Below are 25,847 nucleotides of genomic sequence, written 5' to 3'. Positions count from 1 at the left end.
AGGCTATAATCTGCCACAGGGAACATTCGTCACCATTTTCCCAACCTTTAAATGCGTGGGTACCCTACACATTTTCCCCGGAGTAGGTCAGTCTTTGCTGACCCAAATCAGGTACTAGCAAGAGTTCTGGCAATTTCGCTTCAAGCTCCCTTACACCTGAGGCAGGAGCCTTCTCACAAATAGAGCAGTCAAGACACAGCCCAAGAAATAAAATGAGTATCAGCATCACCTCGAGAGTCCTTAACCTTTCAGGAGCTGTGTAAGGACAAGGCAGATGTGCACTTGCTCTTCTTGGATCAGATAAAAACAACCACCAACAATCCCATGCAGTGCAACCACAAAAACCATGCTACACAGACCAAAGGGAACAGGAAGCATTAGCAGCTTCTCCTAGGGAATCTCTGTATTTTTAAGGATTAAGAATAGCCAGGATCCGTAGAATGGACTGAAGCATTCAAACATTCTACCTTCATGAACAGAGCAGGAATTCACTGCTGCTGCTACAACCTTCCAAACCCAAAGCACGAGAAGTACACCTGGCTGGGTCTTTAGTAACTGCTTTAACAGGCGTGCAATTAAAACACAACTGGAATTTCTGTATATTTTAGGATTAAGAATAGCCAGGATCTGTACAAGGGACTGAAGCATTCAAACATTCTACCTTCAAGAACAGAGCAGGAACTCACTGCTGCTGCTACAACCTTCCAAACCCCAAGCACGAGGAGTACACCTGGCTGGGTCTTTAGTAACTGCTTTAACAGGTGTGCAATTAAAACACAACTGGACCATTAGCTGTTCCAGTTAGCTCAGCTTCACGGCTGCAAAGCCTTTTAACGGGGAGCTGGGGCTCGTATTAACGACATCTATTACTGAGAAAACCAGGGAGAACGCCTCAGTGCCCTGTGGTTCATTTTCTTTCTGTGCCGTTTCAGCTCCAGTACACCAAGCGTCTCATGAAAACATCATGCATGGAAACGTTTCATCCCAAGGACAATGTTGGCATGAGAACAAATGGCTGTAAATAACATGAATTAGTTTAGGTCGAAAGTTGCAAGGAGTTTCCTAACTGCAAGGGCACTGGAGTCGGAACAGCCTGCAGGGCAGGGAGGGACAGGACACGGGGCAGTGGAAAACTCACTGGTTTTCAGATGAAATTCAATACATTTCTGACAGGGCGAGTGACAGATGGATTGCAGCAGTCAGAGGCTGGGCTGGGATCCTTGGGCAGTCCCCAGCAGCCCTTTCCCTGTCTACAAGGGCACTACACCCCTTACTCCGTCACTTTATTATGACGGTGCTAAAAGACTGCTTGGAATCATCTGGAAAAACTACCTGATTAATAGTTTGTGAACAGATAAACAGTTTATAGGGAGCATCATGGTAGTGATCCCTTCCACTGGCACAGCTGTAGCCAGGAGGATTTGAATTCCTGTCGTAGTGGCAGCATCATGCAAAGAGCAGGACTTGAGTGGATCAGTCTCACTAATAAATCACCACCTGTGCTTCTCCTTTGGGATCACTAAATACTGGTAGCTTCCCCCTGAGACTCCTGCATTGCCTTTGCCCCTGTGTGAAGGGCCAAGGCAAGTGGATGTGTTTTAGGGAATAGATTTAGGCTCCCACTTTTCCCCTCGTATCCTAAGGAAAGCACACTCTTGTGCTCACTTTAGTCTGGTAGTGTTTTCCTCTCTGGGTAGTTTAGACTTGAGACATCAACGAAGGTAGGTCAGGAAGGATAATTAAGATGTGCATATGCAAATGAAAACGACACACTCTGCAAATTTGCATGTGACCTTTGGTTAACATTTTAAAATCCATGTAAAATCATGGATTGATTTTACAAACATTTGTTAGGATATCAAGGTATGCTGCGTTATGCTTAATTTTAAGTAAGGCTTTATTAAGCTGTTTGAAAGCCTACAATTTAGAAAGGAATTAGAAGTTCTTGCCACCCAGGGCTCCTTGTCATGAGGGTTATTCCAGGTCATGGGGGGATAATTGTGAATCATGGTGTCTCTACATTCCCAGTGCACAGGGACTACTAGGAAGTTTTTCAGCAACACTTTAATTCATCACAACAGAAGTGTTAATATTTCACTTTAATAAAAAATACATAATATTTTGAAATATTCTTGAATGATCCAGCTTGAAAAATGAAAATGACCTTTAAATCTATACAGGGCAGTTCCTTTGGGCACTTTAAATGCAATAATTTATTAAGTTCCTATATTCATCATGTGTGCACAAATATCATGTAAATATTACAGCTGTACTCCTTGACAAAACAAGCGTAATGCAGACATAGAATCATACAGAGAACTGACAAATGGGAAAAAAGGGAGATCTAGTATTTTCTGTACAAAAAATATGCCACTTTTCGATAATTTGTAAAAATGCATAACTTTTGGCATTTCAGAGAAGAACACCGTATAAAAATAAATATTCTATGTACAGTAACACACACAGGTCAGTCCAGGGTTAGAATCATCACTGCAAAAGAAAACATAAACAAGTGTTAGTGACAGCTCACAGGGGGAAGGACGCTGTTAGGGAAGCTGGCTCTGGGCTCTCCAGGAGGAAAAGGAGCTGTGATGGATCTCAGCAGGGACCCTTTCCACCTTTCCTGAAGGTGGGCCAGACCCTGGGGTGTGCAGGGGGTGTCTGAGAGAACCCAGGTGGAAATCTCATCTCTGTGCAAGGACTGGAGCACTTTGGGGCCAGGCAGCTCAAAGGCCACAGATCCAGTTCCCTCCTTGGTAGCCCATAGAGCTGAACTGTGATATTTAAATAAGGAGGAGTTTTGGTTGCCACTTTTCTGGGACACAGTCCTGGAAATCCCATCCATGCATCCACACCTCTTCTGCCCTTAGCCAGATTAATGGAAAACATTAGCAGGACTCGTGGCACTGCCAACTCAGCACAGCAACATTTCCAAGATTACCTTATTCCAGCAGCCTTGAACTGGAAGGCCATCTTCTCCCTGTGAGAAAGATGGATGAAACAGCAGTTTAGGACACAGAAAGCAGGACAGAGGTGGAGAAAGGAAGGCATGGGTTAACTGTTACTGCAACAAACAGTTTGAACCAGGGCTGGAGGAATAGTCTGAGAGATATTCCTCATCCTTCAGATGACCCAGACTTGTGGCTGGCACAACCAGTGCAGCCTGAAGCAGGGGCTGGGGTGAAGAGGGGAAATGCCTGCAGGCTGTGCAAGGGACTTAGGTACCCAAGAACCACCCTCCCCTAAGAAGAAAGGAGTCTAAGCAGGCTTCCTTGAAGGAAGAAGAGAAGGAACACAGGAGGTCCAACTCAGCCAGATAAACGCTGCCGGGGGCTGGCAGTGGAAAGTGAGAGGTGGCTGCTCTGTGTCCCCAGGCCTCGCTCTGTAACATTGCCAATCCCAGAGTCAGCACTAACCTCAGACCCTGAGGAGGGTCTAGAAAAAAAATAAAAATCTCCATTTCCTTTCTGCCCTGTTAAAGGGCTTGCTTTGTCATGTGAGACACTGCCCAGTTACCCCCTCTTGTCTCTGGGGAGATCCTGCTCCAGGGAAATTAGGAATGCAAGCAGGTGGGCAGCCCCTCTGCTGGTTCAGGATGTCTCAGCCGACTCCCTGAAAAGGGACTTTGGCTTCAATCACATCAGTGGGATTTCTGTGGAAATCCCTGGCACTTCTGCAACCGTGATGTCTTGGGCTCCATGGTTGGGAAATGCTTTTGTAAATTACTGCCATTCATTCCAACCCTGTGCAGCCCTGCCATGGGCTAGATATGACACCAGTGCTCAGGTGCTCTGGAGCAGCAGATACAGCCAGGTGTAAGGAAATACATGTCTGACACGAGAAGTCAAATTCTTGTGCTGTGTGCACATGGCAGATTCGTGGTCTATCACTATTCCCCAGGAAACCCCCAAAAAATACAAACAGAAAAGCAAATGCACAGTGATATATTGGGAAATGAACTATTTGCTGGAGATGCACTTCCAGGGGGCTGATGTACTGAACGTTGCCGTGATATTGTAACAATATTGCTTTTCAAATGCATTTTTTGGACTTTGGTCTCCTTGTGCTGTTTCCTCCCCTTCCCCCAACGATGTGGAAATACAGAATTACAGCTCATTTACTGGGTAAATTGTGGTGTTCCCATTGGTACACTGGTGGTGACAGGAATGACTGGTATAGTGCATGGCAGGAGGAGATGGGAAGTTAGGTGTATGAAGGAATGGGAGGCCAGGGAGTCACAGCTCAGGGATCAAAGGAAGACCAGGGTCACAAGGAAGTGTTTGTTGTGGGCGAATGTGCTGAGAACGGAAACATGACATGCTTATTAGTACCAAGGATCTCCTTCCACATATCTCAGATGTGCCAAGAGTTAGTTCACAGCCTCCATGAGCTACACACATGGATGTGTCAGCTGGATGCCAAGCTTTTAACCTAGTTGGATCAAAAAACATGCTTATTCACGTTCCCAAACTAGCTTGCATGCCAGAACGCCACGTATAAAAAATAACAGCATCCATATTCCATCGGATTTTCTGGCAAGTTTCCCTTAATGAAAATAGGTATGAAAAGAAGTGTGAGTTCTAATATGGCCATGTCAGGTGAATCCTCTCTGAGAGCAGTGACAAAACCAGAAATGTCACCTGCCAGGGCACTGGTGGAATTAGGTGCCTTACTCAGCCAGAAGTTACTCCACAGAAACCTGGCTGTGATCACTGGGACACAAAACACATGGCTCTGTGGTCTTCCTCCTTCGTGCACTGCTCTGGGCAGGGATGGTTTCACCTGTGGGACTGGAACAAGTTTCTGCTACCCAGAATTTACGGAGCAGCAACTGAGACTTTGAGCGGTCACTGTCCCAAAGAGGCAATGGAAGCACCCAAAGGAGGAACACTGGAAGGAAAATTATGTTAGCTCTTCACAAAGCTCAAATAACAAAGGCTTTTAATGGAAATTTCATGGCTTTTTTTTTTTTTTCCCTCAAGAAACTAGGAAAAACTTTCAAACTACATGTGGCTTTTTGCTTTGGGATGCATTTTCCCAGCTAGTTGAACTAACAATATCCCATCCTTTGTAGATGGCATCAGACCTCCTTAAGTGAGCATACAGCTTGGAAAGACCATCCTCAAGCAAACCTTGTCATGCCAAACACTGCTGGATGGGCAGGGGAGTAAAAGTTTCTTTGTGTTATGGAAATGTTGGGACTCTCCCAGAGAGCAAAAACGTCACCTGAACGCTGCATCTCCAGAAAGCTCAGAGAAAATTAATAAATTGGTGACCTTTATTGGGATACTAAGAAATCAGCTGGGGTTAAATGTTTCTGAATACTTTTGTCCTACAACAGTTGGGCTAGATCAGGCACTAATGCAATAATCATTTTATTACTTGAGTAAGATGGATATTGGGAAACAGGCAGTCCTAAATGCAATGCAAGTTTTTTGGATGCTATGGGTACAATTTGGACTTTTGAGGAGAGTCATAAATAGGAATTACCAGCAGGGAGGTCAAGTGTCCCCATTAATATGTTTCACATGGGCTTACTAATGGGATAACTATCATTTTCAGTCATCTTCATGTGTGGGGTGACTGAGGTCATATGGAACCATGTCAGGCTGTGCTCAACACACACAAGCAATTAAAAACAGAGTTAATGAAGGACACAAGCACTGCAGCTCCTTGTGAGGAGGCCAAGCCAGCGTAGAGCTGGGTCTGCATACACTGGTTTACTGGAAATTGTCAAAGGGAAGGCAAAGGAAGAAGTGAAGCAGTTGTAAATAAAACCACATTCCATCTCCATTTTTCCTCATGCCACAAAGTACTGCTGGCAGCTGTTGGGAATCAGAATGAAGGGAAGGGCCTTGTTCTGACAGCAGCAACGAGAGGAAGGGAGTATGGAGACAGGTGAGGAAGGAACTGCCAGTGTTTCTAGGGCATGCAGCTGTTTGGGGAGATCAGAAAGTAGCACCAAGAGCCAAAAAGCAAACGAGCATGCAGGAAAGGGAAGGTACACCATACCAATGGGCATGGGGCATCCAGGCCGTCCAGCCCAGGTAACCCCGGCTCACCCTTCTCGCCTTTAAAACCTCGGAGACCCTGTTTATGAAATCAACCACTATCGTTATTTCAGTCAGTGCCAGCCAGCTCCACGTCCCAGGAGGAGAGGCTGAGTGCCTGCTGGGACTGGCACAGGGCACTCAGCTGCACACCCAGCACAGAGCCCTGGCTGCACAGCGGGCTGTGTCTGCAGCAGCAGCAGTTCCTGTCATCTGTGAGCCAGGAGATGCTTCTCTGAGAGGATGGGAATGGCGTTTCCTCCACTCCAAAATCAGCCATTCCTCCAATCCTCACCGAGAAACCCAGCAGCTGCATTTCTAAAAGAATGATCCCCAGGTACTCCTGGAATTTGTGGCACTGCTAGCAGGTTTCTGGCAGTGTTTGCTGCAGCATACTAATTTAGATTAAAATGTACACATAGTCCTGTATTTATTCACTCATCTAGACTTATAGCCAATCAGTTTTGACAGAAACACATCCCACTTAGGATAACTGAGACTTGTTTTCCCTCTGGGTAGTGCAGCTCAAGTGCCCTGTGTGCTCTCAGGCCATCTCATCAGCTGGCTGTTATTCCAAGGCAAGGAAACCAGCATTGCAGTTTTGCTGCCACGTAGCTTTGATCCCATCGAGCATCTCCAGAGAAGAGCTGGAACCAGCAGCAAAGGAGACGGGGCTGTATCCACAGGGGAGAAAGCCCTGAGCTCCCAGCACATGGCACACCCCATGTACCCAAACCTTTGTCTGGAAGAGGAAGGAACATAACCATGGTCACTCAGCAGCCTGATCTCTCAGAGGATCGGTTGGTCCCCCAGCTTTGCCACAGGCTGTGGTGGGAACACAGCTGGGCTGATCCGAATGTTGAACTTTTGTAAGACCATTATTTATGTTATGATTTCCTTCTGTCTTCCCCATCAACACAACTTAAAGCAATACATTTGATGAAACAGGACATACCAACGGACAGGGTGCATCTAATCCAGGTGCTCCTTGGTCTCCCTTATCCCCTTTAGACCCTCTAGAGCCTTTCTTGCCCCTCTCCCCCTGTAAATAATAGTTTAGTCCAAGAAAAAAAGAATACACAAAAGCTTTAGGATCATCCATTTCAAACAAATGTCAGCGATAGTTTAAAAAAAGGATAAACATTTAGGAAACGTTTTAAAATCAATCTCCCTCTGAGAAGTGAAGATCAGTGTTTGGAGCTGCAGAGCTGTAGCTGAGCTGCATAAACACTCTGGCTGTGGCTGCAGTCCCTCACGGACAGGCTGTGCGGGCTCGGCACCAAAGGGATCATCACAGCACTTCCCAGGGCTTCCCACACTCCAGAGAGGGCACCCTGGAGACCTGGCTGAGCCCAGGCACACAGGATGGGAAACCACCCCCTCTGGCCAGCACTGTGCCACCTCATCTCCATCCCCAGCTGGCTGGGAAGGCCCCTGTTCCACTGGGGCTCTGGGACAGCACTGGGAAGCTTTTTTTACCCCTGTGAATTCCCATTCTTACAGAAAATCTCACTCAGGGAACTGTCAGCCAGGGAATGAAGGAAGTACTCAGCTCTGAGTCTGCACAGTCTGGCTGTCATTTGGGATGCTCTGAGTAGTGCTCTCCCAAAAAACCTGTTAGACCAGGGAGTAGTCCTAGGCAGCACAGCCACAGGTCCCTGATCCTTAACTGGCAGCACAAGGCAGGGCACAGTGTGGTATTTACCAGTTACATCCACACCAAATCCTTCTGTGTAACAGGAAATTCTCAAAGCTGCTGAGCATCAAACAGGGGGAAGGGGCTGCTGCACAGGGAACTGAGCTTAGGGTCCTCGTGGGGAGTGTTAAAGGAATTAAGGGATAAAATCAGACAGCATGGGCTGCTGCTTCTTCTTTTAAAAAATAAGTGTTAAACCCAAAGCTGGCAAGAGAAATGGATGGGAGAGGAGAGGCAATGAGGAGAAGTCACCCAGAACCAAGCACTGGAATGGACAGGATAATCCAGGAAATACGCAGCAGGGGTTGCTCTGGAGGAAGGAACCAGGAAGAAAGGTGGAAGAGGAGGAAGGGATAAAGGGGACAAAGGTGGACCTGTAGGAGCGAGGAAGATGCACAAACACACACAAACCCCCCAGCATTAAAATACCAGCAGGACAAGTTCAGGGTTCACACTTTTTCAGCTGGCTTTCACAAAGTGCTGCCTGTTCCCACTGCTGTCAGTGCCACAGCCATGCTGATCTCCTGCTCCAAGCAGAGAGCAGCAGGAGCATTTCTGGGATTTAAAAAGCATAGAGGAAAAGAGAGGCTTTTGGCAAACTGGGACTTCAGAGTAAGGAGTAAGGGTAAATCCCTGTACAAAGGCTCAGTGGCAAAAGGGGTATTCTCTAGGGCCCCCCAAGATGCTGCACTTGCCCATTTCCACCCCTGAGTCTCTCTCACTTTGCCATTGCACACCATGGGCTGCAGTGAGGCAGAGTGCATGCCTGCTTCCAGGGGCCAGCAAAACTCCCCTCTTGTGCCTCCAGCTCATCCTCTACAAGGAATTACAATTTCTCCCAGTTTTCACTTGCTTTTATGCCGGAGCTCAGAGAAATCCCATTAATGAAAGCTAAAGAAAGATCCTTCTTTTAACTAAGGCAGTTCAAAAACCAACTGAAAAAGTCTAGGAATTAAAAATGACATTTTTTTAGAAGAAGCCACACAAGCAAAACAAAAGTGAAGGGAAAGTTAAGAAGCAAAGCCAGAAATGCAATGATTAAAAAAGGGGAGAACTTTGGTGCTTCCATGAAACTTGAACCTTTCTCCCCTAGTTTAAGATGCCAGCTGGCTGGTGCTGTCCAGAACTGTCCTTTCTGTGCAGAGTAAGGTCAGAAATCCATTGCAGACAGAGGACAGAACACTCACTACACATCAAAAGCAAATCCATATAATGAAATCATCACATGGGCACATGCACTGTAAAAAAACTACACCTCCAGATAAATTTAGGTGATGCTAGAGTCTTATGAATAAAAGGTGTGACTACATACACTTGTACTGTATTCAACTTCTTGACATTTATACAATTGTAATATTACAGACTCAAATCCAAAAGTAATTTATATTTCTAAATAGAAATTATATCCAACCACAGCTCCTAAATGTTTTTATAAAAAATATTCAGATTCAAAGCCTTAACAGGCAAAAAAACCTGATATAAAAAAGAAGGAGCTTCTCAACACACACTTCTTAGCAATGTTTATCTTTCCATGACACAGGTGGTACAATGGGAAAGCTGCCATTCCTGTCATTGGGTTTGACCCAGCTCTTCACCATCACATCATGACAATGCCTGAGGAGACTTCAGGCCTGATTCTTCAAGACAGGCAAATTTAAGTTACCTTTTCAAAATTTCCATCTTTCAAATTCTCTGCAGGACTGTTTGCTAACAAAGAAGACAACCTTCTTTTTCATGCTTCAGGGACAATTTAGAAGTGCTGAAATAAGATTTGCTGGCTGCACCTCAGCTAATTCTCCCAGGAATCCCTACACACATCAGTAACTAGATAAGCAGGATTTCCCAAGGCACACCATGGTGGCCTGACACAAGTCCTGTGCTTCAGTTAGAACAGAGGTGTGACCACAATGAACACATTAGAAAATCCCTCCTGGAGCCTTCAGCGAGGTGTAGCACAATGTTCCAGGTGACGGAACGAGCTACAGGTCTCACCTTCAAAGCACAGGTGTGTAAAGTCACTGGGATGAAGGTGTGGCACACAAAGACATGCTGGCTGCCACAGGAGTTAACTGGGCTGTCACTGAGTACAGGCGTTAGCAATTAAACACAAGGAGCTTGCTGGTAACTTACCCGGACTCCCTTGTCACCAGGTAGACCTTGTAAACCCTGAAAGGCATCAACACAGAAAGAAACATTTGAAAACAAGCAGATTTCACCATGTTCCCACTAAAGAGAGGAACGTGTGCTCAGGATTTTTTTTTTTCCATTTGTACCAATGACGATGCCAAAAATAAACACGATTTTTCCAACTAGCAACCTCCTCTTCAACTCCATTAGACCATCCAGGTGGTGACACCACTCCTACCTATGGACCTACCCTATGGACTCTTCAGATAAGAAACAAATTAGTTGTGAGCATGCAACAAACTTCCTTTTCTGTGTTGGACAACAAAGCCACTCCATGACTGCATTAGACCACAGCACCAACACTGGCCCCATTTTGCCAAAAGCAATCCCAGACAGTGGAAATAACCTCACTGAAGGCAGCTTTTTGTCCCTTCTTGCAATGACAACACAGGGCTCTCTCAGACAGGTGGGAGGCATCCAGGCTGTGAAAGGTAAAGGAGCTGCTCAAAAGCAGCATTTTGGACTGGGAGACATATCCTGGGAGTCCCACACAGCTTCTTTAGGTAGTTCAAGGACCAAGGTCAATTAACAGTTTCCTCGCAGCCTCCTCCACATCACTGTGAGCCTGCTCTGAAGCTACTCAGCTTTTTCTGTCACTCCCATAGCGAACAAAATCTTGTAACTTGAGCTACACCCAACCCAGCTGTGTCTGCAAGCACTGTATTACAGCAGCATCTTCAGCTGTCAAGCACAGCAAGGAAACAGGCTCTGGAGATAAATCCCTGGGATTTCCATACTTACAGGAAGCCCTGCTGGCCCCATTGGTCCTGCAACTCCAGGATCTCCTTTGCTGCCCTGAAACGGATACAGAAGAGTAGAAACTGTTCACATTCCTATTTAGTAGAAACAGGCAGCCGAGCACCACAGAAGAAAAAGCAAAGGGTGCATTTCAAAGCACCTGAAAACCCCCAAGGATGACATACTCAAGCACCAAAGAGGCCCAGCTGAGGCTCTTCTATGAGCAAGGAGAGGGCAATTCCGGCTCTGGAAAAGCCTGGAGCTCCTCCATCCCTCGGAGCTGTTGTATCTTCAGAGAAGTTACAGAGCATCTGTCAGTTCTGAAGAAAACTCACCCTTTCTCCCTTTGGTCCTGCTGGTCCCGAAGCCCCAATTGGTCCTGGAATACCCTGCAGTTGTAGGAAGGAAAACACATCAGGACACTTTTATTCCAGGGCCTCCTTAAAGCCAGGGGACACTGCTGCTCCCTTAGAAAAAGCACAGCTTGGAAGGACAGGCTGGTGGAGGAAGGCACCTAGCACCACTACAGCTTTCAGTGCTGCTGGAGATGGATTTGTAGCTGGCAAGGCAATTTGAAGAACATGGGAACTGCTGTGTTAGATGACACCAGCAGCCTGTACAGAGCCTCATTTGTAATTCTGAAGGTCCCTTCTGAAAATTATTTCAGCTGGCATTTCTACCAGCTCCACGAACAGGAATTCTTCCTTTATAGTTTACACCAGACAAGGCTGAAAGCTGTAGCAGAATAAAGGCAATTTACACACATGAGAACAATTTGCTTTTCTTTTTGCTTATTTCCCTGTTTTCTCTACTCCCTCCTGGAGTCAGTGTAGTTGAGGAGATGGGAAGAGTTGGGTCAGTGGTTCATGCAAGCTGACAGAGCCCAAGCTGCAGAGCTGAATGCAGGTGTGTACAGGCACAGGTGTGAGCTGGGACGGGCATCCTCCAGTCCCTCTGCTCCTCCTTTGCCATTCCTGTCACTCCACCAGGCTCCCAGCCATGCTGACAGGAAAACCCAGTGTTTTTCCTAACCCTTTGACAAAGAGCCATCTCCCACCAGCATGCCAAACTTCCTCGCTGGTGCTCCTGAGATTCACCTGGTCTCTGGGAAATCAATCACAGCGATCTTTAATGTTTGCAGCAGGGTGGTTCAGTAATACCCCTCTGGCTAAGAACAGGATTCCAGCACCTCCAACTCACACTCCTTAAACCACATAGGTTTGGGTCTACAATTCCCTCATGGAGCCTCAATAAAGGGATACTTTTGAGGCACATTGCCTGACTCCCAGGAAGAACCAAGGAGAAAACTTCCAAAATGGGAGAGTAATTTTCTAAAAGCCTTAAAGCAAAGGGTCTTGTACATTTTAATGTTAGTCTGCAATGCTTAGTCACTAAAGCAACCCCTCTGATGAGAGCAGGACAGCTCATGTGGATCAGGAGAGCTTTTTGGAGAAGTCAAGATCTGCAGAACACAAGCTGAGGAGTAGCTCATGCAGCACACAACTTCAGCGTGGTGAAGGGAGAGAGAAAAATCAGGCTCTCCTTAAATCCGTGCAATTGGGGAAATCTTAGCTGCCATCACTTAGCATCATTTACTGCTAAGGAATACACTGAAATCTCCCCTGCACGTCTATAAAATTGTATCCACAGTTTCCCCAAACAAGTAACTCTATAAGCTGCCACTCAGATTCTCTTCAGAAGCCAGAGCAGCTGAAATCATTCCCAGCTACACTGAGGAGGAGAAATTGCTTTTTGTTTTTAAATAGCCAAATGGATTATACATGGGTGATCTGTGATTTCCCAAGAGGGATTAAAAATATTTGGCTGCTAATTAACAGCTGTTACCCAAGAATAGCAGAGTGGCTTGCAGAACCAGGTTGGCATTACTTAGAATCATAGAATGGTTTAGGTTGGAAGGGACCTTAAAGATCATCTCGTTCCAACCCCCTCCCATGAACAGGGACACCTTCCACTAGACCAGGCTGCTCCAAGCCTCACCCACTTCCAGGAGAGGGGCAGCCACAGCTTCTCCGGGCAGCCTGTGCCAGTGCCTCAGAGTAAAGAACTTTTTCTTAATATCCTATCTAAACCTACTGAATCTTTCATTTTTAAGCCCCCTTGTGCTGTGACTACAGTTGCTGATGATGAGTCCCTCTCCCGTCTCATGGAGAATGACAGGTTGGAGACCCGCCAGGATAAAGAGGACAGGAGAACAGAGCATCTTGGAATCATGCAGAGGTTCCATTCCTCTTGTTACTGAGACAGAGTGGAACAAGTAGGCTGTGATCCCAGGATCCAGACTGGTAGCATCAAAGACAGCAAGTGTGTAACAACACTCCTCATTTTAAGTTTAACCCCCTCCCAAGCCTGCTTTGGTAAAAACAAGATTATTCTTGGTATAAACAAGACTTGGGTGGAAGACACAACACGAGTCACGGCACTGGGGAGGACAAACATGGGGTAACAGAAATGGAACTCACCGGTGGTCCAGGCCTGCCGTCTAAACCTGAAGCACCCTGAACAGGCGGGGAGGGTTCACAAAAACAAGGCAGAGGAGAGGGGAGGAGGGTGAGGGGAAAGGAGAGGGGAGGGGAGAGGTGAGTAAAGCAGTGACTTGAGACAAACATATGCTTGCAATTAACAAAAATTAAGATCTCAAGGACAGGTGATGGCACTTACAAGCAAACCAACAAAAACACAGAAACACTGAATACATATAAATGTTGACCTGCAACTTTCAGATCGTCTTAAGAGTGCGAATTTCCCTCACTCAATGCCACCAGGAGAACTCCTGGGGAAGCAGCTGTTCTATGACAGGTGGTGAAAAGGACAATGTGACAGTGGAGATGGAATCAGCACTGCCTTTGTGGCAGGCTGGGCAACACAGGTGAGACACAAGGCTCAGAGGCCACTGGTCGCCAAGGCATTTACAGGCAGTGCAGAACCATCAGCTGTTCAAGTTGCTACCAAGAAACCCGGGGCTTGTGGTGCCCACTAGGTCAGCTGCAGGCTTGCTCCACTCCACATGCAGTTGTCTGGGGGCTTATGAAACAGGTGGCTCATCTCCCTGTGTCACCAGTGCAGATTTACACCAGCCTGAGATCAAGTGGCCCTTCACTGCCTGCTCGGCTCCTGCCCTGAATCTCCTCATCCACAAGGCCTAACAGTGGTTCTGCCCAGGGCCCATCAGCCCAGGGGCTTGTCTCAGACAGTGGTTGGGAGAAAAAGCTGTGGAAGGCTGTAAGTACCAAATACGGGGTTTTTCCTCCACTTGAGCATTACAAGCTCCTCACCCTGTCAGCCATGGAGAAGCCCAAGGCTGCTGCAGACAATCAGGACTGGAATTCCAGCATGATGTCAAGCCCCAGGTCAGAGGAAAAGGCAGCAGATCCAGCTTCAGGATTTTACAGCTGCTTGGCACTGCATTTAGTTTGACAGGCTGAAGATACACTGGATAAGGCATGGAAAAGCTTCTGGAGAGAGTTGAGTGGCTCTGAAGAAGGATACAAGTTCCACAGTATCTGATCTTACGAGCTGTGCTGCCGGGTTAGCCAGCCAATATTGCTGATCCAAACAAAACATTTCTAAGAGGACCCTTCTGAGCCAATCTTTCCACCCCCACAGTTCAGGAAGAGTGATGGGAAAAGCCAGGGGACCTTTGGACCCCCATGGGGCTCACTGCTGCAGGAGAAGCAGCTAGCACATTCCCTGCCACAAGGATGAATTGTTGGGATAATTGCTGGGGCACCTTCTGCTTGGGCTGTCACAAGGACCTCCTCCCCCTGCCCTGGCTGGATACCCCACAGGCTTGAGGGAATACCCATTTACACAGAAAACTTCCATTTGCATTTCTCAGGGGACTGGGTTCTGACTTCTCACTGCTTCGCTGAGGCACAATCCCTTGCCTCTGAGCCTTCCAAAAGCACCCCTTTCTCCCCACTGCTCTGCCTGGAGCCCCAGGGGCAGGGCTGGTTAAAAAGCACTCAGTTAAAATGGTTAAAATGTACTCAGGCTGGGCTCATTGGAGTACTTGGAGTTAGAGGGGATTCATTCAAGCTCTAGAAGGGAACCACTGCTCGGCACAACTAAAGGAGGAAAACATTTTACGAACAAAGACACGCACATTTCAGCCAAAGTCAGGGACAAGGGATCTGGGTGGTCAAACACAGGACAACAAACCACACAGCACATGAGATGCACTCTGCAGTGTGTGTTCCAGGCAGAACATTTGGGGAAGGGAGAAGATCTACTGTGCCACCAGTGCTTTTTATGATGGAAGAACCTGGGGGCTGGCGGAACAACTGGGTGGGACTCAGTTACCACCAACTCATCATCGGGTTTGTATCTAAAGCTCCTGCAGCTTCTCCATAACACATTGTGCCCCAATTCCTCTTGCTTGGTTAGAGCCAAGCAGTGCTCTAACACCAGGCTACTGGAACTGAGTTCACACACAGCAGGGACAAGCGGGGCCACGGGGAGCACTGATTCCATGGCAGAAGGGACAGGAATGTTTCAGCTATCACAGAAGCTGGTTGCACTAAGAACCACCATGCCTTGTACCAAGCTTAACCCAGGAGACAAATGGCTGGGGAAGGCGTTTCTCTTTCCACATCTCTGACTTACGTTTCTGGTCTTGCCCTGAAGTGCAGAGAACCTCCAAGAAAGCTACTGCTTGTTTTTCCCAGTCCTGCCAGAAGCAGGAGGAAATAAAGTGATCGTTCATCTATTCAACAGATCTAGAAGCTGAAGGCTCAGTACAGAAATTGAGGCTTTGGGTTTAAAAAGCAAAGGCACAGTTATTTATAGACCATCTCTTTCTCTGACTTTACATACCAAATCCCCACGTGCCTCTCCTATTGAGGGATCTTTTTACAGCTGATATTAAGTTTGGCTCACAAAGTGCTGCTTGCTTCCTGGATACTTACGGGTAATCCCAGTGGCCCTCTGTCTCCTTTTTCACCCTGGGCACCCTTCTCTCCTTTCACTCCATCAATCCCTGCTTCCCCCTAAAGGAAGGATGGAGCAGAAAATAAACCCACCATAACAGCACTTATATAACAAACATTCCTCCCTTCAGAGAGCACTGGATGACAGAGGGAATACAGGAGGCAGCAGAGTAATGCTTTAGCCCAATTCTCAGCCTAATCTGAAGAAAATCACAGTCATTCAAATTACCCCTGTGTGAGCAGCTGTTTTAACTCAGTGGCAGTAAGAGGAGACACAGGCTCTGTGGGTAAAGGTGTTTGGAGAGCTGAGCTCACTCCGGTGCTGCTCTCCCTGCTGCTGTTGCTGTATATATATTTACATATAAATATAAATAACCAGAAGTTATCTGATAGAGTGGGTTTACATTTTAAGATGTGGATCCACTGGAAGTGAATGACAGGTGTCTACAAGCCTTGAAGAAAAATCACACAAATAATTTTTGGAGAGACTTTTGTAAATGCTAAGGCATCAGTTTCAACATGTCAGAAAAAACAATTTCAGCATTCCTTTCCCAGCTGTATATTTAAAATTCTCAATTATAAACTATAAAGCAATATTAAACATAATACTCATTTTTCTGAAATTCAAAATGTACCCATAACTTTTTTCCTCCTCACTGCTGTTCACAAGGCTTTTTAAAACATACCCATCCCTTTTAATGCCCAAACAATGCTGGTGGCCAAATACTAAGAATAATTAAAATTAAGACACTTTTCACATTTTCCAATCGTTTCCCAGAACATCAACAGAAATATGCAGCTCTCCTTGAACATTTCCACTCCACGGTGGAGGAGTGAGCATTTAGCTTACTCCAACAGTGCAGGCTGAGCATTCAGATGGAGATTAGAAAGATTCTCACCACCAAGGACAGTGAAGTTCTTGAGTGCTTTACACTAGAATGTACAGGGTAATTTTAAGATTAATTTTTAGCTAGAGCTCAGTTCCTTAGGATTGTGTGGCAGACTATTCATCCCACTGTACAGACCACTACCCTGCAGACAAAGATTTCAACAGTGTTCTCATGGGCAGGATTCCACAGACCAGTGAATTCCCACTTCTTTGGGTGAAAACTGCAGGGAATGACCATTTTTCTGGGTCCTAAAATGAGAGCTGCTAATCCATTTCCTTCAAGAAAATATGCAGAAGTATTTATCCTCTTACCAAGATGGAACAGAAGTACCACCAAACTACAATGATGTTACTTAAGGGAATTCTAGCACCTGGGACAACTTTTGTTACATTTCAGTATGTTATACTTTGTACCCTTACCTTGGGTCCTGGGACACCCTGAAGACCCTGTATTTGGGAGGAGAAACAAGATGTAAGTAATGTTTCAGGATGGACTTTAAACTCCAGGCATCCCAGTTAAGCACGCGGTACAAAGGTTTTGCTCTGTGGGTCAGGAACCCTCAGCCCAAAAGCCTCTTTATTTGTGCAAGGGGCACTTCATGTACTGTTCTCATCTCTAACCAGGAGCCTCTTGCCAAGCACACCCTGGCAGGGGGCCAGGTGTGCTGTTAAGACAATTTCTGCAGTTGATCCCTTTAATCCCATCCATCCCATCTCACTACTGTCTTCCCTTTCATCTCCAACTAACAGAACCTTCTTTCTTTGCCCTCCCAGCCCCGGCCTACCCTGGGGGTGGGTTTGGAAGTGATACCAAGCATGTTCCCATTTCAGTGACGTGCTTCTGGCTGTCTCCACACAGAATCCTCCCCAGCCACTGCCCGCTCTAATCCCATTCCCTTGCTCCTCAGGTGAATGATTCAAACTTACTGGAGGTCCTGGAGGGCCCTGGGGTCCAGGGGGCCCAGATATCTGCAAAGCAATGCAAGAGAAGTCACCATCAATGTGCTGCCCTCAGGGGCAAAGTGGGGCTGCTCAGAGAGGGATGGGACACAGGGTACAGCAGAGCTCCTCTGCCAGGCTAGGAAACCTGGACTCCCCCTAAGGACTGTGTTAGGAAGCAGCAACAATCCAGGGCTGAGTGACTGGGAAGCAGCAGCAGGACTCAGGGGAGGGTTATGCAAAAGTTGCCAATCTTTAAGAGGAGAGAAAGCAGTGAGGTTTTTTCCAAAGAAAGGTCCACTTCCACTACTCTACCACAGTTCCTACAAGGAGGCATAGGGTCAAAGAGTAAAAGATGTTGAAGAAGGTGTATGGCTCCACACGTGTCAATAGCCTGTGGGATTTCTTGCTGCAGGGCTCTCCAAAGCTAGGGGTGAGCTTTGAGAGCTTTGAGGGAAGAACAAGCATATTCAAGAACACCAAAATCTTCTGGAAAAAAACCAAAAAAACATGTGTATATTAACACATGCAAATAATTGCCAGGACATCATTTATTGCAAATGCTGAAGAAAGTATTTGTCATGCTTTCCAAGATCTGCTCTTCTCTAAGCATTCCTTATTGAATGGTGGATGTGAGACAGACTGTTCTTGTGTCAGGGAAAGGAGGGCATCAAGAGCCAGAGGTGGCAGATCCAGCTCCACAGCATGAGGCTTGCTGTCCCCAGCCAAGGGGTGTCACCAGAGGGGGGTGTGCCAGTTCCCAGCACTGCTGCCAGACCATCCCTCCCCTGCTGCTGAGATCCCAAAGGAACACGGCAGCAGGGCCCTGCCGGCTCTCCCGGATTCCCTTTGTCTCCACACTCCCCAGCTCCCTCTTCCCTCCCCGCACACAACAGCGGAGCCCATCGCCACGGGCTGTGCTCTGGAGCCTCCCTCCACTGAGGCTGCCTGTGAACCCCCCACGTGCTGGCAAGCAGCAGCTCCCCCAGGAGAAGTGGGAACAGACCACGTGTTTCCCATTGCCTGTGTGCTGCTGGAGGTCTGATGGACGGTCTGTGACACCTAACCAAGGGGTAGGGCCCTGAGGCTCCCAGGATACTCAGCACTTTGGGAAATGAGCCCTCGTGTGCTGCTCTGTGCTATTTTCTCTTTGCCAAGCAGGAAAGAGCAGCCTTTTCTTTTCCATTCTTACTGTCAATCCTGGAAGTCCAATGGGCCCTGGCAATCCTGATGGTCCTGGCATCCCTTGGTCACCTTGTTCGCCCTTCTCTCCAGTGGGGCCATCTAGACCCTACAGATCAAGAAAGATTTGTGGAGTTTTGCACAGCTAAGTCAGGCAGACACATTAACATATCAGTAGAAGAGCCAAGACTGGCTCTGGTCATCCCAAGAGTACTCTGAAAACCTTGGACATCCACTGGGTATCCAGGGAAATGCAGGACTTCACTAGCATTGAAGGCAGAGGGGCAAATGGCTGAACATCCTGTCTCACTGTGGATGTGCCAGTCCCCAGAGTGGGCATGGGGTGCTGCTTTCCTGCCTCCAAGTTCTGCTCAGGGTTATGCAGTTTGCTGGATCCATGCTAGCAATCACTCCCCACAGCCAGCTACTGACACAGCAGGAGTTTCATCCTGGCAACCCCATAGAGAGGCAGGAAGTTGTTGCACAAACCCCCTGAGCAGTGCTGGGGACACAGGAGCTGTGACAGACTGAAGCTGGGAGGCTGGGCACTCTGCCCCGGTTAGTGGCTGGGTTGTGAGGGGTTACCCATGCAGCTGCCCTCGCAGGAGGGGGTGTGCTGGTGCCTCCTGGCTCACTGTCACACCTGCTCACTCCCAGCAGTGTCTCAGTGCCAGCAAGACACCAGGCAGCGAGCTGAGCGAGGGACACGGTGCCCAGAGGGCAGGGCAGGCACCTGGGCACAGCCACTCCAGCAAGAGGACAACACACGGGCCAGGAAGGCAGGATCTCCTGTATTGTGGCACCTCACACAGCAGCACCCACCTCGCAGGGGCTCTGAGGCACCCCAGGAGCCCTGGGGCCTTGCCCCATAAGCTGGGTAGGCAGCAGGACCTGCAGAGGCTCTGATTTACTCACCGGTGAGCCCGCTTGTCCTGGCTCTCCCTTATCACCCTTCTCTCCTCTGCCCCCGACGTGGCCTGGCTCTCCCTTCATCCCAGGAGGTCCATCCTTTCCTGGCAGTCCCTGAGGCCCAGGGGGACCCATTTCTCCAGGCTTGCCACGTGGTCCCTAAACGAAATTCACACAACCAAAAAGGGAAACACAGATGGAGTAAAACTACTCCTGCCTGGCTCAGAGCCTCCTGTTCTGCTCATCCTTTCCCTCCTGGCTACACCCTTTGGAGACAGGATGAAGTAGCATTGCCATGACAAATGTTAGGGCACTGACAAACCATTAATGCTCCTTTCTGTGAAGCAAAATACTTTTTTTCCTCGTGGGAAAAGCACCTGTGCGCTGTCAGTGACAGAGATGACCCCAGGTAAGGCCTCTGAAGGGAAGAGCATCGTGCCTCACCTTTTCTCCATCGTGGCCTGGAGGACCTGGCAAGCCAATTTCACCCTGAAAGACAGAATTGTTACTTTGGCACTTTGAAAGCAGCTATTCTGACTCCTTCTGTGGGGCACTGTGATGAAAAAGGGCAGGCATTGCAGAAATAGCCTGCACGGACTACTCATAGGAAAAAAAAAAAAAAAAGAATGAAAAATCTAAATTTTTTCCTGTAATCACCAAAAATAAAGCATGGATTCCCTTGGTTTTTCTGCAGTCATAGAATTAAAAAAAAAAAAAAAAACAAACAAAAACCACAAAAAAACCCAAAAAAAACCCACAAAAAAAACAAAAAAAAAACAAAAAAAAACAAAAACAAAAAACAAAAAAAAAACCAAAAAAAAACAAAACCAAAAAAAAAAAAAACCACAAAAAAAACCCCAAAAAACCAGCCCATGGAAACCCCTGTTTATGTGACTGCCCGAGCATTTTCCCAATCTTGTTGCTCCTACCAGCTCCCAGTGCAGTCATGCAGTCCCCAACCAACACAATCCCACATCTGGTTCCCACAAGCTGCTTCCTGAAGGGGAGGGCAAGTAGAAAGCACCCTTCATCTTTCAGATTAGGCATTATCATTGTGGGAAAAGAGATTTCCAGGATATTGTGTGTGAGGAGGAGCGGCAGAGGACAGCAGGACAGTCTGATAGTGCTGGACAGGAATTGTAGGAGCACTGGGAAGAGCTCTGCCTGGGCCACTCCTGTGTTTCCCTGAGGAATTCTGCAAGTGCTGAACTGAGACAATACCTTCTGTCCTGGTGGCCCTGGAGGTCCAGCCACACCTGGACGTCCTGGGGGTCCCTAGATAAAGAAAAAAATTATTTTCATGTTTGCATTTTTGTGGTTTGAAACCAAATACCTCTCCTAAGTTTAAGGGGCAATCACAGAGGAATATCCCAAGGGATTCCTAAAACCATATTTTGCTGGGAAGATGAGCACTGGAGAGCCCTGAGAGTTGCTTTTTCCTGCTCCTTCTGAGCACTGCCTGTTCCGAGCAGCATGTATGACCTCTTAAAGCAGAGAGATGAAAGCCCTGATTAGAATTCAAGTTCCAAGATCAGAAGGCAAGATGAGCTCTTCTTTCAGCTGTCAGCTGCCCCAGCTTTAGCTCCCAATTGCAAAGGCCAAGTGTTTTAGCTGCACCTAAATTGTCAGGCCATCTGCTTAGGATGGACATATGGCTACTTGTGTAAAACCCCACAGCATGGACAGGAACTCACCATCAAGGCCAAAGTTCGTATTTCCTAGGGAAAAAAAAAAAGTTAAAAAAAATTTAAAAAAGCAAACAGCCATTGGAAAACTAAGCTTTTTCCTGGGGTTGGTTTGCTCTCCACTAATGTAACACTGGCCCAAATGAGTGTGGAGCTTACAAAATTAGTAAGAGGGAAAAAACCCAAACTAAAAACTCACTCCAAGTCCCACAGAGCTGTTGTTCTACAATTTCTCCATTTTCCCAGCGAAGCCCAGGCCAGCCCAGAGCTGGGCACAGCCACTCGCTCACTGCACTCCCTCCTCACATTCCTTGGGAGGAAGCTTTGGTGACTCTATTCACCACCCACCCCATGCTCTGGGCCACTTCCAAGGGCATTCATGTGACCTCTGTGCCCACCAGTGTCAGTGCACCAGCCCAGCAGTGCACAGGTATTCACCAAAACACTGCACCCAGTGAGCTGTGGGATGAAGGGGACTGTGGCACAACCAAAGCTTCCCTTTGCTGCTACTGCCAAGGAAGCAGATCTGCACTGTTCCCTGTCTGCATCCCTTGGGAAATAGCCAAGCATCCAGCAGACACCTCACAGGACAGGAGGGCAGCTGCTCACCTGGAGAGCTTCACTGATGTTCCCATCATAGTCCATCATTTCATCCTTCCCAGGCTCTCCTTTGGGACCCTGCAAAACACCAGTCTGCACCAGGGGCTGGGGCTGCCCTTCCCCTGGGGGGCTCAGAGCTGTGGTTCAGTCTGAAGAAGGGGGCTCAGAGGGGTCCATTTAATGACTGCCCAGTTTTTCATTTATTAAAGAAAGCCCCTGCAGTGCAGGAGATTCTGCAGAATTGCAGGCAGCCCAGCTCAGATCACCATGTCACAACCATCAAAGCTGGCAGTCTGGGAAGAGGTGAAGTTGAGGCCAGAATCCAGGAACTGGACTGTCTGACCAATTGTTAGAGGTGTGCATGCATCCACCCTCTTGTTGCCCTTTTCTGGTAGGTCAAGGGCCTGAGTCCAGATTGGGATTTCCAAACCCACCTCCTCCAATGAATGAGCCACCCTGAGATGGCCTGGGAGAATTTCTTCCTCTAATGTAGGGGTGAGGGTATAAAGTGCAGAAACAGCCCACCTCAAACTTCCCCCCTGCCCATCTGTGAGTACTCTTAGTGACAGCAAGACCCAATCTGGACTGCCAGTGTGGTCCCACTATCCTCAGACCCCTCTGAAGGGCCAAAGCTCTGTCAGAGAAGGAACACCTACCCTTGGGCCCACGGGTCCCTGGTCTCCTGGTGAACCACGTTCCCCCTGAAACAGGAAGATCACAGTTTTAGCAAAGCCTGTCCCTTCACTGTCTTGAACTGCAGAAATCACGCTCTGCTGGTTCTCTGAAACACTCTGGGCTAGACAGCTTGATTTAAAATTCTCCTTCTCAGCTAAGTTTTGTACACACAGGAACAAATCTGCAGCTCCCGGAGCTGGGAACCCAAGTGGGCTGTGCAAAAGCACTCCGTACCTTTTCTCCCTGTGATCCTGCAGCACCAGGCTGGCCAACGTCACCAGCTTCTCCCTGACAGGGAGAGAAAGGGAAAGGCATGGGTTTGTGTTGTGTTGAGAGGGTGCAACTTCACTGCTGGCTTTGCGTTTTCAGGAGGAAGAACTGCAGAACTGCACCAGCCAAGCGCCCCTCGTGTGCTCCCTTCTCCTCAGGTAGCCCAAATCTCCTGCCACCACTGCCCACCAGGCACCTTTCTGTTCCATCCAGTGCAGAGGGAGTGTTCAGACTGGCTTCTCACAGAGCCTAGAGGGGAGTTATTTGAGCACAAGAAGGGTATTTTCCTTCCAAAAACAGTTCACAAACTCTCTCACCTGCAGCATACAGAACAACAGTACTAGAACACTCTGTAGAACCTGATATCCCTCCAGCCACCTCCCAATCTGAGGTGGGCACAGATGAATACAACCTTTGCTCCTTCCTACACACCTTGTGCTGGGTGCAGTCCCTCACAACACACAGCTCTGTGAAGGAAAATCCCTCACCTTTGGTCCAGGGGGTCCAGGCAGACCTGGGGGGCCAGGTTCTCCTTTAGCTCCCACCAAGGCATTCTCAGCAGTTCCCTTCTCTCCCTGTTTGCAAAGAAGAACAAGCCATGTGTCTCAGTTCAGACTCTGCACCTCTGTAAGTTCACCTGCCAAAATACTGGCTCAGAGAGACACAGCCAAGACAAGATCCACCAGCTGGACTCTTGATAGCCCAGAGAGCCCTGCTCCAGAGGCAGCAGCTGGCCAGGAACCAGGACAGCATGGTCCTGCCTGAGGGTCCTTGTGGAGCCCTGCCAGCAGCCACAGCCACCCTCATCCCTTGGGCTGCACCAGGCAACACAAGGCTGCCTGTGGACAGGCTTCATCCCCAAGCCTCCCTTTGAACACTGATCTTCTGCTGATGAAACTGAGCTGACTAAACCACCTGATGATGGCTTCTTTTGGAATGCTCATCTGGAGCTGCAGTCATCAGCCACTCAGCCCTGCACACCATGTCCTTTGCACAGAGCAGATAATAAGGCACTAACAGGAAAGCTTTGCCACTGCACCCTCATCCCCTCCCGAAATGGCCACTGGCATTCACTGCACTGTGCCCTTTCCCAAAGGAAAAGCACCCTGTGCAAGGCTGATTTGAAAGGTGTGATTTCTACCAGAAAAATGTCAGAGCACAGGGGAAAAACTGGTCTCAGGGCTTAGCTTTATCTGACCTGCCCGGGGTCTCTCTGAGCACAAAGCTACTCCTCCAACTCAGAGCACAGCAGTGCAGCCCCCCAAAAGCCCAGCTCCTCATCATCCATGGATCTGGGAGCAGGAGGGAGGCTGAAATGCCATGTTACATCTGGGGTCCTGCTTTTAAAGGGCAACTACTGGAACACAATTCCGTGGTCCTGCTCCCAGGACCACAACCTCCCTCTCACTGCATTCCTACAAAAAGGCATCTTTTGTGTGCCTCCCTCACATCCCTGTCTGAAGATGGCATGCAGCTGAGCAGTGCAGAGCATGCTGCCACAGTCAGCTAAGAATGTGTGAGCTGTGCACAGGAGGGAGGGAGGAAAAGGGGTGAGAGCAGCCCCACCAAAAACAAACAAAAAAAAATTCAGGAAAGAGACAAACCTTTGGGCCAGGAAGTCCAGGAATTCCAGGGTCACCAGCTCGTCCCTTCTCACCCTGTTGGCAAAACAGACATGGTCAAGGCTGACTCTGCAGGCTCTCCATCCTGGAGGAGCAGCTAAAGGGTGATCTGCTCCTGGTTTCACACCCCCTCTCCCTTCCCTAGGGATTTTATTTTGGGCACAGACCTTGAGGAGTACCAGCTCAAGACATTACATGTTTTTGCCCAACCTTTTGACTATCTCTGCACATCACTGCCATTTCTCTCCAAAGGAAGGTGAATGAGAAAGGGAGCCAGGGTCCCCCCTTTGCATCTTCCTTATCCCTCTGGTCTGCTAAACACTTTTCCCTGTCACTTCTTCTGCACAGGCCTTCCCTGATCCATATGCCCACAGAGGCTGTTGCCCAGGGTGAATTTTAGTTGGAGTGCAGGACTTTCTCCATGCCCTGCTCCTGTTCCCTGGCTCCAAATCCCAGACTCATCATGCTCTCAAATAAACCCAACAGTGCAGCATCTCAGCTGGCAGCCAAGCTCTGGGACACGCACTGGTCATGTAAGCAGTGAAGACAGGAGTGGCAAAAATGGCAAAGCCAGCAGCTGATGGTGTAAGGTGATGCCTGGAGAGCTGCAGGCTGAGCTGTGTGAGGCACCATGGAGGATGCCACAGGCAGTGAGCAAGGGTGAGCATCCAGCATTCCCTTGGTGAAGTGGCTTTGCTCAGTTCACCGTGACACCTGGGCCATATTTTCAATATTGGAGCTCAAGTACTGGTCTTGATGTTGAAGTTAAGTTCTCTTCAGACCATTCCACCCAGCTGCTAAACCCATGGTGTCCAGGCACAGTGTCCTGTTTGGGAGTCTGCATTTTGCCAGGACAGAGAGAGACACTGGAGGTTTCTGTTACCCTGAAGAGATGTTTCAAATGCATCCCCAGGAAAAGGTGTGCTCTTACCCACTACCCCCACAGCTCCAAGACTCAGCAACTTGTACAGATTATACAGAACAACTCAAGACCTCTTCGCCCCCACAGGTGGCCAGCTCTCTGCTGGAGCCATGCTGCTGGCCTGCAGAGGCTGCTGCTGCTCATCAGAGCTCAAGGGCACTCATCTGACATGCAGGGGACTTGCATCAATGCTCCAGGAACAGACATGCACTGGTGGCTCCCTGGAAAATCATCTACTAGGAGCAATATTTTTGTCAGGCAATTCTAGAGTGCAGTGACCCCTTTCTCCAAGGTAATTTGGCTTCCAGCCACCTGTAAGCCCCCCCCTCCCCCAGGTTTCTTTCCCTGCCAGAGCATGCACATTGCTAAATTAATGCTTCTCTCCCTGGAAAGAGGGAAAAGATTTTCAAGACCTCACACCCAAGGAAAAAGTTTGGCATTGAAGGTTTTTGTAAAAATATTATTCTTAATCCTGTCCCAGGGCTCTGCGAATCCCTGATTCTGCTTTGGCATCCCGCTTTTCATTCAAGGTCTGTT

General features: G+C 48.1%; 1 protein-coding gene across 15 annotated transcripts in view; it reads right to left on the bottom strand.

Annotated features, from left to right (window-relative positions):
* Positions 1 to 25,847, bottom strand: part of COL13A1 (collagen type XIII alpha 1 chain) — a 101,503-nt gene that overhangs the window by 8,891 nt on the left and 66,765 nt on the right. For 10 of the 15 annotated variants that reach the window (XM_038140824.1, XM_038140827.1, XM_038140825.1 and 7 more), the window contains 19 exons: positions 24,371 to 24,424; positions 23,255 to 23,341; positions 22,731 to 22,784; positions 22,478 to 22,522; positions 21,831 to 21,899; positions 21,231 to 21,254; positions 20,758 to 20,811; positions 19,981 to 20,025; positions 19,543 to 19,695; positions 18,638 to 18,736; positions 17,434 to 17,475; positions 16,927 to 16,953; positions 15,597 to 15,677; positions 13,152 to 13,187; positions 11,007 to 11,060; positions 10,675 to 10,728; positions 9,877 to 9,912; positions 7,006 to 7,092; positions 2,942 to 2,980 (listed from right to left, as the gene is read on the bottom strand). In XM_038140824.1, coding sequence (XP_037996752.1) covers positions 2,942 to 2,980; positions 7,006 to 7,092; positions 9,877 to 9,912; positions 10,675 to 10,728; positions 11,007 to 11,060; positions 13,152 to 13,187; positions 15,597 to 15,677; positions 16,927 to 16,953; positions 17,434 to 17,475; positions 18,638 to 18,736; positions 19,543 to 19,695; positions 19,981 to 20,025; positions 20,758 to 20,811; positions 21,231 to 21,254; positions 21,831 to 21,899; positions 22,478 to 22,522; positions 22,731 to 22,784; positions 23,255 to 23,341; positions 24,371 to 24,424 — 1,140 coding nt within the window. Of the gene's footprint in view, positions 1 to 846; positions 2,491 to 2,941; positions 2,981 to 6,012; positions 6,091 to 7,005; positions 7,093 to 9,876; positions 9,913 to 10,674; positions 10,729 to 11,006; positions 11,061 to 13,151; positions 13,188 to 15,596; positions 15,678 to 16,926; positions 16,954 to 17,433; positions 17,476 to 18,637; positions 18,737 to 19,542; positions 19,696 to 19,980; positions 20,026 to 20,757; positions 20,812 to 21,230; positions 21,255 to 21,830; positions 21,900 to 22,477; positions 22,523 to 22,730; positions 22,785 to 23,254; positions 23,342 to 24,370; positions 24,425 to 25,847 lie in introns of those variants that run through there. The other 5 variants (XM_038140831.1, XM_038140828.1, XM_038140826.1 and 2 more) reach the window with 5 other exon arrangements.

The sequence above is a fragment of the Motacilla alba genome, chromosome 6 (genome assembly GCF_015832195.1).
Source record: "Motacilla alba alba isolate MOTALB_02 chromosome 6, Motacilla_alba_V1.0_pri, whole genome shotgun sequence".
NCBI classification, from domain to species: domain Eukaryota; kingdom Metazoa; phylum Chordata; class Aves; order Passeriformes; family Motacillidae; genus Motacilla; species Motacilla alba.
This window is presented reverse-complemented; position numbering and strand designations above follow the sequence as displayed.